Genomic DNA, 15,791 nt, shown 5'->3' with positions numbered 1-15,791 from the left:
GTAATCGAGGAGGAAGCGTGCAAACGCGTGTAGTAATAATGCAATAATGTAACGTACTTGTGGTGTAATGGCCAAGCCTCGAGACGTGGACAGGAAGAAGAAGAACAGGAAGATCGGTTAGATTCCGCTGAGCACTCTGCGCCGTGTGATAACCACTTAACGTGTGCATCTGAAACATCCCGTGCTTCGATACGTGCAAAAGTCGGGGCAAGAAATTATTCCCTCCGAAAGCAACGGATCGTCCTATAAGAAGTAAATATTCCAAAGGTTTCTTTCATATTTCAAAATTCATACCTTCTTCTATCTCCAGCGACAAGTATCTTATTAAACAAATCAAGAATCTAGTTTTAATTATAATATTCGTCTACAGAATTCGTGTACACAAGGCACGCGAGTTTCACCATCAACTTCGTTGAATAAGTTTCCTGGAATTGAACAAACGTACCTTGTTAAATCAGGATTCCACTTGCGTTTTCTGTCTACCGGGTGGTCCAGTGGTTAATCATTAACGTATACAGTTTATATACGATGGATCGTGTAAAATATTGTCAACTCTTTTTTAAAAATAAACCTGAAAAGTGTTATTAAAATTTAAATTGGTAATTATTTCTTGCTCGGTCCAGTTTCAAAATGTATTTGAGTTAATATAGAGGAGACGGAAATATTTTGCAGCGTCGCAGAACGTGTCAAGTTATGTTCAATGTAAAGAAAGTAATTGGAGAATTGAAGTCGCAGTAATAATTACACTAATGCACGTTGACAGTGATAAACTCGAACCAATTAACGACGAGAAGTGAATATTCGATTTTCCTCTATAACTACCCTTACAGATGAGGTATCGGGCTAAAACTTGGCTGGAAGGTATCTTTTTTGGTAGGCTATCGAATGGCGCAAATTAGAACAAAATACCTCCCAGGAAAGATTTGACCCCCAAACCCGGCTATAGCCTTTGTTTCTGATTGAAAATCTGATTCAATTATTTTAACTATTTTATGTTGAAAAATTATTGAATGACAATGAACTGTCAACAGTAAGGGATGTAGTTAAATAGAATAGCAATTACTAAGTCTAATAATTGTTAGTATGTCAATTGAGCACCGATATGAATTTGAAAATTGAATACGTAAATTATTTTTGGTTCGATCTAAAACATTATTAGTATGAGTTAATTAGGGGTTAAGTGTTAGGAGACTGGAACTGTTAAAAATGCATAAAATCCGCAGTCTAGATATTAGGATAACTGTATGGGTATTATTATATAATAATCTCTCTGTTAATTGATTTCAGTACAAAGAACCGGAAGTACTCGACATAGATGCGTTAAACAACACGAAAAGAGCAGGCAAAGGGGTTCTATTCTTTAATCGTGTACCAAAAGTGGGTTCGCAGACGTTTATGGAACTGCTGAGGAGGCTGTCGATGAGAAATGGCTTCTCTTTTAATAGAGATCGCGTGCAGAGAGTCGAGACGATACGTCTTGCACCCATTGAACAGGTATTTCTATATTCAGAAACTGTATTCCAAATTATTGAATAAATATTTAAATACTTACATCTAAGTCCCTTTTTATAACAAAAAAAAAGCAATTCTATTTCTATGTGATAAATTTTTGTTTAAAACGGTTCACATAACCGTTGTAACCCATACCTAGATTTGTTAAAAAATTATAATAAAATTATAACAGAAATCATTCTCGTCTACTGGAATGCTATTAACCTTTAACTAGGTATAAATTACATAAGTACGTAGGTGGACTGCTCACAACACTCCTCCCAAAAAATAATTGCTTGTGATCCGTTTGAAAATAGATCAACTGGACATCATCTCTAGACTTATTAGCCTTGTGACCTTATTAACCTTGTGAAATCAAGTCTTTATTCCCGTTTAAAAATAAATTAATATCTCTTTTAACAAATAAATCATTTGACATAAACATCATCATTATCATAGAAATAAACTTTGAATCCGATTATAACATTCATAGAAGAACAAAAAAGGAAAATAAATATACACAAATATTATAAGAACAAATAAATGGCAGTATCACCCGTTTTCAGTTGTGTTACTTCCTTCCTCATTCTCAAACAAGGTTTATGAATCCATTTCATGCAAGGCAGGCACATGAATTTTTCACGTTTACAACAAAGAAGTTTAGTTTTTTTATCATGCTTTCTGGGACAAAGTACACAACGTCCAGAAGAGCGAGCTGGACGAGGAACTGGAGGTATGGGGACAGGTTTACTTTCCGTCTCTGATACATTGTGTACTTTAACATACTTGGCTGCCTTCTCCTTCAGGAATCTGAGAATATTTTTCATTGAGGCTCTTTTTTTGACTTGAGGTTTCAAAAGTTGTAATCTCTACTACGTACCTGGGGTGTTCACAGCACCCATCTGAATAATTTCCCTTCTAAAGAATAACTATAACACATAGAATAGCTTTGAGTATAATAACATAAACCATAAAGATTTCAGAATTCCTTAGAATTTAATATCGTGGGGTATTTCGAGCACCCTGCATACCTAGTTAAAGGTTAATAACCATATGCGTTAATGTATTAAGGCTTTCCCAAATTCCTGTTTTATCAGCAACAGATATTTAAAAATAAATAGTTAACAAAGAATGCATAATTTCTGTGTTAATTAAGGAAATTATTTATTTTTGATAATGATAAAAGTCAGTACAAAATAAAAATAAGAACGTTCATCAAATAATATCAAACCAATGTTATAATAATTACTTAAATTGATTGAACGCAAAAGCAGTTATTGCTGAGGACTATACAAAAGATATTTAGTGTAAATTTGATTATTGGTGTATAATGATATTTTATATTAATTTATTTAATAGAGTAATTGACATTATGTACCGATAATGGAACTAACTAGGTACAACTAAAACGGCACATGAAATATGTAGAGAAATGTCAATTTAATTGAAATAAAATATTGGTACAACAAATTCATAAATTACATTCGAAGGTAATATAATATTGCATTAATTTAAATTTATTGGAGTAAAAAAACGAATCATAAACTTTGACCTAAGACTTTTGTATAATGTTATACATTTACTAGTTCACAATCCTTTTATGAAACATACGCAAAAGAAATGAACATGTGACATTATGGTGTATCGTTACTAAAAACTGATTTCACTGTTTAGCTCCAACTCGCTACAATGGTCAGCAGTTACTCGGAGCCATCTGTATACATAAAGCACGTGTGTTTCACCAACTTCACTGAGTAAGTTTCCAGAAATTGGACATATGTTTGTAGCATGTTAAATCAGAATTCCACTTGCGTTTTCTATCTACCGGGTAGTCCGGTGATTAACAATTAACGTCTATATATTCTAATCAATCATATCAAATATTGCCAAACTTACCTTGAAAAAATGTTAACCTTAAACTAGAAGATATATAAACTTTTATTGAAAATTATTTCGAGTGTATGTTGAAAATTATCTTATTCTATTGACGTAACTACTTAAAAACAAATACATTTCCATTTTCTCGATATGTTTTCGATGCTGTAAAACCAAATTGGTTTCCATTTATTGCATTTTTCAAGTCCATTTTGAAAATTTACTTAAGCGTTAATGCTAAATTATCAACTTTTAAGTAACAGAAAGGGTAACATATTGTAATCAATAATATGTCTCTATTACAGAAAAGACTATTGCACAACACAAAAATGTTTTAAAAGTATTTTTTGTATGTTTTGCACAAGAAATATTCTGGTTCACAAAAGCTATTTTTCTGTATTTTTCTGTTTTTACAAAACGACATATAAAAATCTAAAATTGGATAACGATCCGCGATCGACAGATCATTTATTTTTCTTCCGCATAAAAACCATACCCTATAACAAATGATTCCGAATTATTTTGTTGTTGTTAATGTACAGCCATTAAAGAACATACACATATAGCCCGTCCCTATTAATGTGCTTTTATATTGAAGTTAAACAGTAAAAATTAACTTGAAAAAATAAATACTGTCACTATTTCTTTTAATTAAATTGAACTATTAATGCATATGTTTCTAAGCAAAATAATGCATAACTCTTAAAGTATATTGAACATTTCTTCTAATATGCACATTACACGATAGTTTCCCCTAAATATCTTGTCGAAAAAGCTACGGATCTAGGTCTATTTAACAGAACTAAGTAAATGAATGATTAACATACTTTACACTTTACTAACAAACTTTATCGTGAAATATTAACATTTTTAACTTGAACAAAATGTTCCAATAAAGAAAAAGAGTGTGAAAATCAATATAAATTTTGGAAAGATGAAATTGAAATCAATTAGTTCATTAATCAATTCATGAATTAACAAGTTAACTTAATAGTTATCAATAGATATAAATTTCCTTCTTCTTCTAGGAAATTATGAAATACAAAGAAGTATTTAATCACTGCAACCGTAAAACAAATCGTATTGCAAGGGGTTAACTCCTTAATCCCATAATTTATCGTTCGAAAAATAGAAATGCTAGATTTAGCCGAGTTTCTTCGGGGAATCCCAGCGGCGTTTTCTTTGTGCTTCTAAAAAGCAACGAAAAAATAAGAAAATAACCCGGAACAGCGTTATAGACTGAAGCCGGCGGCGCATCTGATCCTTGACGTTTTTTTCTGTTCAGGTTCAACCTTCCGCAGCCAATTTACATCAATATAGTCCGAGATCCTGTTGAAAGAGTGATATCCTGGTATTATTACGTGCGAGCGCCTTGGTATTACGTCGAGAGAAAGCAAATATTTCCAGACCTGCCTCTGCCAGATCCCAATTGGTTGAAGAAGGACTTTGAGTCCTGTGTACTTAAGGCGGACCGTGAATGCAGATATCTGGAGGGTGAAATCCACGAGGGGATCGGCGATCACCGCAGACAAACACTCTTCTTCTGCGGGCACAGCGAAAGGTGCACGTAGGTATTTTCGAAGTGGAATTTCCTGTATGCTTTTGCCACGATGCTGTCAAGTTTCAGTATCAAAAGTAAACGCTTCTACAGCCTGATTCAGCGAACTGTGGCCACCTAAATTACATGTCAACTATTTTGGTGTTTCTTTCTTTCTGTTTCGAGTTTCTTTATTGTGAAGCGAAAACTTTAATCTGGTGGTTGAAGAGAGAATTAAAACCTGAATAAAAAATTATAAGGGTATATGGGATAGAAAATGAATACAGTGTTTACTCGATATACATATGTCCAAAACACGGGTCTAGTCAGGGACATATATCGGCCAGGAGATAGTATTCTTTGATCCACGCCGAACGTAGAAAGGGACACGAAGCTCTGGGACCTCGGTTCATGGCCCCTCACGGGATATACCCCACGGCAGTGGGGATAGTTCTGGGACTTTTATCGGCTAGGAATTTGGGACATATATAGAGTGAACACCGTAGTTACCTAAGATATTCTCTATAAATAATTTTTAATGCAGGTAGTGCTAAAAATCTTCTCCATTACAATTAATACATTCGATCGATACGTACAATTGATACTCTAATGATACGATTTTTTTCATATCTTCAGGCATCGTTGGTATTTCGTGATTAACTTTATTTTTTAGATGTCCGCAAAGAAAGTAATCAAGCGGCATATGCGGTGAAAAGCTAGTAGTTACAGTGATCTCTCCGTAACTGTTGTATCGTCGGATCTGCCGAGCGACAGTTCTAAAAGAGGTGCTACATTCTTTGTAGTATGCGGAACGTAGAAAAGGATAGTGATTGAAAACGAAAATTCGACACTTCTCTTTCTTTTCCGATCATCGTCCTCTTTCCTAATTATAATTGTAATTATATCGTGTTTGATGCCATTTCACTTGAAAAAGAAAAACGAGACGAATACGATCGTAAAAGTTTCGTAAAAAAAAAATGAAAAATTAGAAAAGTTGCAATTTGCTCCGCTTGCACTAAGTAAGTCTCACCGATACTCGATTCCTCGCTGGCTCATTCGTTGAACAATTACGGAAAAAATGCTGTATTGAAATGCAAATGTTCAATGAATAACAAGAAATTTTCGAATGTAAAATCCGTGCAACGAATTTTGACATTGTCAAAAATTGAGTGTTTACATCGTATCGTTCAAGGAGTATTTCATTTTCTGTGAAAATTGTGAGACGTTCAGTTTGAAATTTTTGGCATGTTGGGTTGCAAAGTTCGTGGCGTTTTTAAATTAAAATTCAAATTTTTACAATTTTTTTTAATAAAAACCCGAAATTTTATGTATTTACTCTGGAGACGATAAGCAATACACTGGGTGTATAAAGTGTACAGTTCGTACCTTTAAATATACGAAATAAATAAATACATATAGAGTCGTAATATGTTGTCCAACTACATTTATGGCACGTAAAATTCTTGAAAAACTACAAATAAAATACTTTCATTTTATTTTGCTAAAAGGGATCCTTCGTAAAAGTGAAGATATTTGTCCTCTTATTCAGATTATTATAAAGCTACGAAAATTGTAATTTGCATAAAGATCCATAGTTTACTCGTGACAATTCTTTGTAAGTTTGCGAAGCTAATTTGGAAAAGGAACACCGAAGATAGTTTGTGAGAAAATCTCTTTTAGCAAATCTCGTTTATAATTTCAGTTAAATTTGGTCGGGTATATAAATTTATTATTTTCTCTCTTCTCCATAGTCCTTTCAACACTGTGGGTGCCCTGGAACGAGCGAAACTGGCGGTGGAGAAAGATTATGCCGTGGTCGGCGTACTTGAAGACTTGAATACCACTCTCACAGTATTGGAAAATTACATACCTCGATTTTTTCGTGGCGCCACGGACGTTTATTACGGTAATTTTTCTGTTCCACGATTTTCATTTGTGGTTGCATTTGTAACTCGTTATCTGATCGACTTGCAATTACGATAAATAGATGGTTTACCGCATGAACATACTCGAACATTTAAAAAATGTAAATAATATATTTATTATTTTATTCGAAATATAATACATTCATTGTGCAGGTCACAAAGATTTGCACAATATACAGGGTGAATTCGATAAAGCAGGACACCTAAATATCTTCGTTGCTTTTCGTTGTACAAAAAAACTTCGTAGGACAAAGTTACACTGTTTGAAGGGCCACATATAACGGTGTAAGGGAAAAAAAATTTCAAGGTCATTTTTATGAGATTTCAAGGTTATCGATGTTTTTTTAAATGGAATGATATATTTCCGTTAACGTAATGTTGTAGCTGAAAAAATAACGAATTCATGCATAACACAATATGACCTTCAAATGACCTTCAATCCAGAAAAATGGTATAAATAAAATTCAACGTGTAAGATTCATTTGATGTATTTCTGTTACGCCAAATGTTACGCCAAGAATCCCACGACTAATGAAGACAATGAAATTAATATTTTAGCAGCTACAGCTGTCGATCCTCACGTGAGTACGAGAAAAATTTCCCGGAAAGCAGGCATAAGTCAAAGTAGCGTAATACGAATTCTGGTCCGACCTAAATTTCATCCGTTCCACATATCGCTCCATCAAGAATTGCACGGGAATGATTTTCAAAATAGAATTAACTTTTGTCAATAGGGATTGCTTCAAAATCATTCATTTTTTTCTAATGTCTTGTTTACGGACGAAGCAACATTCACTAATCATGGCCCAATTATACATTTGTAAAATACAGGTATTCTGCTTCCATATTTTAGTTTCATACGTTTTTTCTGTCCTTGACCTTGAATGACCTTGGAATAATATAGTCACTTCATTCCTAATGAAAGGGACTATCATTATAGGTGTTTAAAAAAGGGTGGTTCCATTAAAAAAAGTCAAGGTGACCTTGATATCTCCAAAAAAATGACATAAAAACAAAATTTTTTTTTTGCATCGTGTCAGCCCCATTGTACCATTCAACTTCGTCCTTACCATATTTTACGTATCTTTAGAAACAACAAAGATATTTGAGGTGCTAACGTTTGGAGACTCACCCTGTATATATGTATATACAGGGTCATCCGTTTTTAAACGGCCAAACGTCAACCAGCTATAGAGGACCCCAAATGAAACAACTTTCACCCCTAACACTTTGTTTGATTCGGTCTTGATTTTTAGATAATTGCAAAAGCCGTCATTTTTTGCGTTCACTTAAGATTCAATATATTAGGACTGCAATTATGTATCTTGATGATTTTTCCTTTGTTTGGTTTAAAATAAATAGGGGCATCTTTTTTATTAAGTCAACTTTTTTGTATGACCTTTGGATCTTGGTTTTTTTGACATGGGGCACGCCGTGGAGACTGAATGAAATAACTTCGAATCAAAAAAAGTGTTAGGGGTGAAAGTTGTTCCATTTGGGGTCCTCTATAGCTGGTTGACGTTTGGCCGTTTAAAAACGGATGACCCTGTATATATATATAGGCTTCCTTCTCGTTCATACAGAGTTACTTACTCTAACAGCCACCCTTAATCTCTGAAACGCAGCATTACAATAACAGAGATTTAAAACATAAAGAAAACTGAAAACTGAGAAGTAAAAAAATAATTCAGCTATCTTTGGTAAGATACAATCTTAGATTATGAGTACAGATAACCCTCCTACAACACGGCATCTTATAACACGGTTTCGCTACCTGTACCCTCCTTTTTGTACTGGCCTTGGGTCTCGTACAACACGGCATTTTCTTAGGAACCTATCTACCATGTTATAGGAGGGTTACCTGTACTTATGAAAACTACAGCTTACAATATATTTCTGCTTTAAAATTAATTATTTCATCGACAAGACTTTTAAATTTGAGCTGTTTCAGCGACTTCGTTAATGCATCATACGTGACAATACGACAATACGTGATTACAATATTTTTGTCTCTTACCTTTTCACTAATATGTTTACTATGTTTATTCAATGTTCCATGTTTCATTATATGCATTGCACTTTGATTGCCCATCAAAAGATCAATCTTTATTTTCGCGTCGGTGAGTTCGTGTATCAGGTCTTGCAGGTATAGCAGTTCGTTCACGCAATCAACTGCCGCAATAAATTCGGCTTCGGTGGAGGAGAGACCTAGCACAAGGCTGTTGTTTTGAACACCAGTTTACTAAATTATTCCCCAGATAGATCAGGTATTCCGTGGTGCTTCTCCTAGTCTATCAGCTGTTTGGAGTTACTTTTCACCTGAAATGTTAAACCGTTATTATTTGTTCTTACAAGGTATCTTAGGATGGATTTCACACTGTTTATGTTTTCTTTGGTCGGGTTCTCCACAGTTCTACTGTTTATGTTGACGGCGTAGGCTATATTCGGTCTGGTTTTATTGCACAGATAAAGTAGGCTTGCTACTGCTTCCCTGTATGGATATCCCTTTTCGTTGCTTTCCTCTTCCTTCTTTTTTTCAATTGGTTCAGCTTCCATAGGCACATTTTTCTTCTTTGGTTTGTTTATTGAAAATTTTTCTAGTATGTTTCGTTAATAAGCAGTCTGTTTTAACGTTATTGTGTCGGCCGTCGTCTTCAGTTTCCTTCCTAGGAATGACTCTAGACTGTCATAGATTTTGATTTCGAATTCTTTTTTAATGCGCTTGAGTAGTTGCTTAATCTTCTTCTTATCTTTGCTCGCTATCAACCCGTCGCACAGTGGGCCATTCTGGTAATCTAGCTTTACTAAATTAATAACTTTTTATTGGATAAAGTTATTTGCACAAAATTTTTTTAATGTTCTTCTAATATCTTCGGAGCATATTATCAGTAAAAAAAAAGAAAAAAATTTATATTCGTACTGACTTTTGTACCGATGAAAAACTGATCAATTGTCAGTTTCGTCAGATGAATCGCGTGAATCACTGCTATCTGGTGGTGAATTCAATATTACAAAACGAATAGTATTATAAGAAAACCGACCACGATGCAAACAGACGCAAACAGTCATCATTCGAATCGGTCCTTGCATGACCTTCAATGATAACTCGCTGAATTCGTCTCAACACTGGCTATCACATCGTGATAAAAAAACATAGCATTCCATTTAAAAAAATAGAGTTGACCTTGAAATCTCCTCTATGCCTCCACCCACGCAGAAAATGTTTGTGTCACAATATGTCCCCCTTTACACCGTGTAAGTTTTCTATATAACATTTTTTCATATTATTACAAATAACGGCAATATTCAAACTGGACATAGTTATTGCCCCACCCTGTATAAAGGTAACCCTCCTATAACACAGTAGATAGGTTCCTAAGAAAATGCCGTGTTGTATGAGACCCAGAGCCAGTACAAAAAGGGGGGTTACGTACAGGTAGCGAAACCGTGTTATAAGATGCCGTGTTGTAGGAGGGTTACCTGTACTTGTTTTTCTCGAAGACGAGCAAATATACGCAGGTAAGTTTTTTTACAACGTAATCTTGTTTAGTCGTTAATTGACATGCGACAAGAATTTTATTTAAGAGAGTTGAAAACTTTTATTCTTCTTAAACTTAAAAAACAGTTATTGCATCATATTACGTTAATACCTAAAAAAAATTTTGTTTGCAAAAATTTCGTAGTAACTCTTATAGTTTCCAAAAAACATTTGAAAAATTAAAATTGAAAAATATTGATTAATACAAAAGTTATTCACTTCGAAAGAATGACTCAGAGAACCACAATACGAAATTAAACCCCATTTTACAAATAACCGTAAGAGAAATTCGCAAAAAAATTAACGATATCAGTGATAGAACCTGTAAATTGTATTATGCCATACAAATTTTCATCTTCAGGGACAGTTTATATGTATTTCATTAAAGGTAAGCTAGATTGCTAAAATGGCCCACTATGGCGTAGTCGACGTAAATAGCTAATATTATACATAATTCCATCCTCGTTTCTAAATATGTATTTTTCAGATGGTATTTGCACTATTCCCAGTTTTTTGAAGGTGTAGGTGAGTTTTTTGAACTGAAATTTTTTTTTCATACCATGGGAGCCTGCTTTAACCCATAGAGGGATTTTTTTAGTTTGCAGACTTAGCAATTTTTTTCGTCGCCTTCTGGAACTTGAATAATTGTTTCTTCCTGTATTTCTCCATGCAGAAATGCAGTTTGTACGTCAAAATCTGAACGTGGTAGTTCTTTTCTGCTATTTATGACAGGAGAATCTTATGGCTGCTGTTCACTACAGGGCTAAAAACTTCTGCGAGTTCTATGCTCTCTCTTTGTTCACAGGCACTGAAAACGAGTCTTGCTTCGTGTTGGTTGTCACTCTTTACCTTGAAAACCTATTTATAAGCCTCTTCATCTACGTAAACCTAAGTCTGATTTTTTTCGTGTACCTGTTTTTCTTCTTCTATAGCCTTGATCCATTTTTGTGTATTTAGTCCAGTGATTGCTTCTTTATGTGTCAGCCAAGCGAAATCACTATATCTCCGTGGAGGCACGCCTCAATTTTCTAATTTTTCTAATTTTTGGTTCCCCGCTTCTTTGCATTTCTTGTTTTTCTGTTGTTACTTGATCTTCGGGGGTTGCTGGATTTTCAGCCGTTGCTTGATCTTCGGAGATTGCTGGAATTTCGGGCGTTGCTTGTTCTACGGTTGTTGCTTGTTCTTCTGTGGGCAAGCGTGACGTGTCGCTTACAACAGTTTAATATTTTGCTGTTCTGTTGACGTTTGTGTTAATTGTTCTATTGTGTTACTCATGTTCTCTTCAAAGGCAACCTCTCTATGAAAGACTGGTGTAAAATCAAAGGCCGTTAAATCAAAAGTTAAACTTTTTTATTATCAATTATTTTTTAAGAGACTTATACCAATATATTTGTTGAATTTATGACACGATACAATTCGGATCAGAATTACACTAATTTTCTGTTAATATAATTGTAATGGGAAGTAACTTTCATCGTTCATTACACAAGTAAATATCATCGGAATTATATCATATTTGGTATCATTTTCATTAGAAAAATGCCACGAATATGTTGTTGAAAGTCCAATAAGAAAATAACGAAGAATAAAGAAGTTCTCTTGCTGGAGTAGTAGTGGTCTCCTGGTCTCACACTGATATGCCCGACCCGTGTCATGTTCACACTTCTCGGCGGCGGCGGCTCTCGAGTTTCTTAGCCCCTCACGGGGTATACCCCGCGGTAGTGAGGATATTTTGACGTCGGCTAATTCAGAAGCTTTGCGACGTATAACCCGGATTCATCCTTACTTCTCAACAAGTACACAGTACAATGATGGGTGTAGTCGTCTAGATAGATTATAAAATAATTGTATTCATCCCATGTAGTTGGATTAATTGCCCCACAGACATCAGAATGTAATAACTCTAAAAGCCTTGTAGTTTTCGTCCTTTCATTTTCAAAAGGAAACCTACATTGTTTCGCCTTTTGTCACAGCTCGAGAGTATTTTTCTTTTTCATTCCTGGTGACATCGTTTCTAGCTTGACTAGGCTTGTTTTACTTAAATTTTGATTGGAATAAACAATTAAGTTTGTTAACTATAAACTTTAACAAATACACTAGTTGTATGTAATAACAGTAGAGTTCTCTGTTTATACAGCACACACATTCTTCCTTCTAGCCAGAGATAATTAAAAGCTCTTCGGATACAGTCAGCAACCTACGGGTTGTATCAGCATCCTTCTCGTCCATACAAAGATTACTTACTCTAAAAGTTACAATAACTAAGGATCTAAAAGACAAGTTTATCTAAGTTAATCTAAGGACAAGTTTATTTGTTGATAATTCTAAACTAAATATATCCCATAATAAAATATATTCTAGTATTCTAAAACTGTAAAATAAATAATAAATAACTTATAACTTCTCGCCAAGGAATATTGAATACATTTTTAGAAAAACAATTCCTACTTGGAATAATGAAAAGTATCAATATATTGTAATATGATTATTATTTCAGCAGAAATGCTGTTTACTTTATTCTACTTATTATAGAGAAACAAGCAGTTTTATATTTAGTATTCGGTATCTATCTCCATTATGTATTCAAGATATTTCATGAATAGTTTGTTGCAGATGAGATCAATAATTATGAAACACACAAGTCTGTTCATAACTAGTTTAATAACAATAAGATACAGTATCTTTAACATTCGGCGATTTTAACCTATATCCACAACGCTGCCAACTCTCACACTTCACACTCACTCTACACTCTGTTCAAACTCATTCATACCAAACTCAACCGATACAAACAACCCAACATAGTTTTCTTATGTCTAACTTGCTGGGCTATTTTCAACCTCTAAACAAGGCAATTACGACAAAATATGTGTTAAATACTTGTCGGTACTTTACATGCGTCAAGTTTCATTACCATTACCAACTTCTAGTTGGATGATGAACATCCTTTGTAGCTAACAGATTTATTGATAAATAAACTGCCCCTACAACTCATTGTCTTTTATTTCATTACAGTAGGTACTCGCTCGTTGCACGAGAGCAAGAACTGAATTTCAGGCAAGATTCGAGATTTTGCAAAAGATTTCCCACCTACAATTCCTTACGATTGAATTGAAGTCGCGATCAATATGTATATATTATTATAACAACATAAAGACACAATCACGAAGACACTACCAACCAGTATAGCCAGACCAGAGGAATTGAGAGGAATACAGTTACCCTCTCTTTGTTATTACCGAATTAGACACACGACATTATGACACAAGCACGACAGAGACGAAACGCGTCACGTGAGCTAATCGTGACTGAAGCGGGGAGAATTGCAGAAAATAAATAGTGTTTTAATATTTTATATACTTTATTATAATGTTCTTAGCAAACTTAATTATAATTATTAGTATAAACTGAATCGAATACGTTTAACGACTTCCACACGTAGACTCACTCATACGCCATATACATAGCTTTTCTTACACTCATACTTCTTTCCGTCTCCAGGTGTCGCTACCGATTCCTATATAAGTACTCTGCGTACCTTACAAAAAGTCCCCTGGCAGGAATTTGGCAGGAATGCGGCTGTAAGCCATAAGCTGTCCGATTGGGTAATTCCATACGAACTTTCAGTTCTAGCCGAATTATTGGCAAAGTGTTTGATATCAAAGCCTAACCATTGGGTGCGCGCGAGAACCCCTCTTGCATCTGAGCCGTCTCGGGGACTTCTTGTGAGGCAGGGACAGTACATATGTAGTTTCTCAACAGGAATAGCGTCGTAGAAGGGGAAGGGTAGAGTGGGAGACAAGTCTTAACCAGTTAACTGCGGAGTTTAATTTTAAAAATACCTCACGAGGCTCGGAATTAAAATCAAGCAATGACGAATATACACGTCGAACGCAGGCCAAATGCCGCTATTATTAATTTTACGAAAAAAGTAAAGCAAGATGAGAAAGAATTACATTTTCACGTAGTTGACAATGTGTGTGACAAATACACAATACCTGCCTTGCTCGCAGGTGCGTGGCTTCGTGCCCACCGTATTGTATATGCCCAGGGCAAGAAAATCACTGCCCGTTTGAGCCATGTCTCAGAGTATACCTATATTTGTGTTTATGAAGGATGACAGAATTTAATGTTAGCCTGAACTGATTTCAGACGGAGTGAACTCCTTCACAAAAATCAACCGCAACTTCTTCAAGCCTTCTGTCAGCGAGGAGGTGAAGGACATGATGCGCAGCAATTTCACGAGGGAAATCGAATTCTACCAATTCTGTAAGCAACGGTTGTACAAACAGCTGAGAGCCTTGAAACTATCGAAAAATGAAAATGTACAACTTTCTGGAGGCAATAGCTTATAATGCCGTTCTAGAAATTGGATAAATTTGATGGACAAGGAAAGTACTTCTGTATCGTCTACTCCGCCAAAAAATGAAGGTGCGGTCGTAGAAAATTCAATTAGAAGGGAACTTCGAAGAGAAGAGGAATACTTCGTCGCAAGAAGAAGCTTCCCTGTTTAAAATAAAATAATAGTAATAGCAAAAGAAGACGTTGGTGGAGCGGGGGAGATTTACAAATGACCGTTGCCTTTAAGGAAAACTCATGTGAACACGACAATTAATCTATGTTAGCAAACAAGTATTCCGATAAGCAATATTCGTCGTGACTTATAAGAGTGAGTGATCTAAACCTGAATGGGACACTCGTACCGAGTGCCGTTTTTATTTTGTGATTGTTTATCCTATATTTTATCGTGTAACTTAAGAAGACAGTGATGTAATTCGTTGAAAATGACGAGACTCGTGGGTATTTACAGACGAACGCGAGGCATTAGTCGTACTTTATTTCTACATGTATATGTAGAGTTACGATATCTACGCGAGTGCGTAGCGTCTTTTTTTTTTAATTAATTTTTTCGCGGCGATTCGAGAATCCTTTCAAGACTGATCGAAGAGACATACACTGTTCTTATCGAAGGGTACTTTGTAACAGCAATGAGCGAAACGCACAGGGTAATCATAGGATATACTGCTTTTCGGGCAAATCTGCCGCCTTTTTTATCAGCGTAATGCGTTTTTTAATGTCCAATTGTTTCACTCTTTTCGTAATAAACCGCTGCCATTTTGAAGTGTACGAGTTTTTCTTTATTTTCCTCGCAACACAACCTCTGGCAAGGAATAGTATTAGGTATGTTATTAGGTATGTTAAAGATCGGTTAAGGCTTGTTCCAACACAGTTCTCTTACCAAAAGGCACCCTTGCTTTCCTCACCTCGTGGCCAGATCCTCTTGATATGCATGTTTCGACAAGTTTCACTCGTCACACCCTCATAAACATAACCTTGCTGAGCGATAGCTCGATGACCTAAATAAAGTGCGCATCTTAATCACCTAAAATACACTAACATCTCGTCCATTTTAGGTATACCACCC

At 35.1% G+C, this 15,791-nt stretch overlaps 1 protein-coding gene across 2 annotated transcripts in view; it reads left to right on the top strand.

Moving 5' to 3' along the window:
- Positions 1 to 15,487, top strand: part of Pip (heparan sulfate 2-O-sulfotransferase pipe) — a 217,607-nt gene extending 202,120 nt beyond the window's left edge. For both annotated transcript variants that reach the window (XM_076801765.1, XM_076801764.1), the window contains exons 4-8: positions 1,288 to 1,494; positions 3,166 to 3,245; positions 4,652 to 4,933; positions 6,655 to 6,809; positions 14,519 to 15,487. In XM_076801765.1, coding sequence (XP_076657880.1) covers positions 1,288 to 1,494; positions 3,166 to 3,245; positions 4,652 to 4,933; positions 6,655 to 6,809; positions 14,519 to 14,721 — 927 coding nt within the window. In that variant the 3' untranslated portion in view covers positions 14,722 to 15,487. The remainder of the gene's footprint in view (positions 1 to 1,287; positions 1,495 to 3,165; positions 3,246 to 4,651; positions 4,934 to 6,654; positions 6,810 to 14,518) is intronic.
- Positions 15,488 to 15,791: the final 304 nt, after the last annotated feature.

This window comes from Halictus rubicundus, chromosome 16 (assembly GCF_050948215.1).
Source record: "Halictus rubicundus isolate RS-2024b chromosome 16, iyHalRubi1_principal, whole genome shotgun sequence".
Lineage (NCBI taxonomy): Eukaryota > Metazoa > Arthropoda > Insecta > Hymenoptera > Halictidae > Halictus > Halictus rubicundus.
This window is presented reverse-complemented; position numbering and strand designations above follow the sequence as displayed.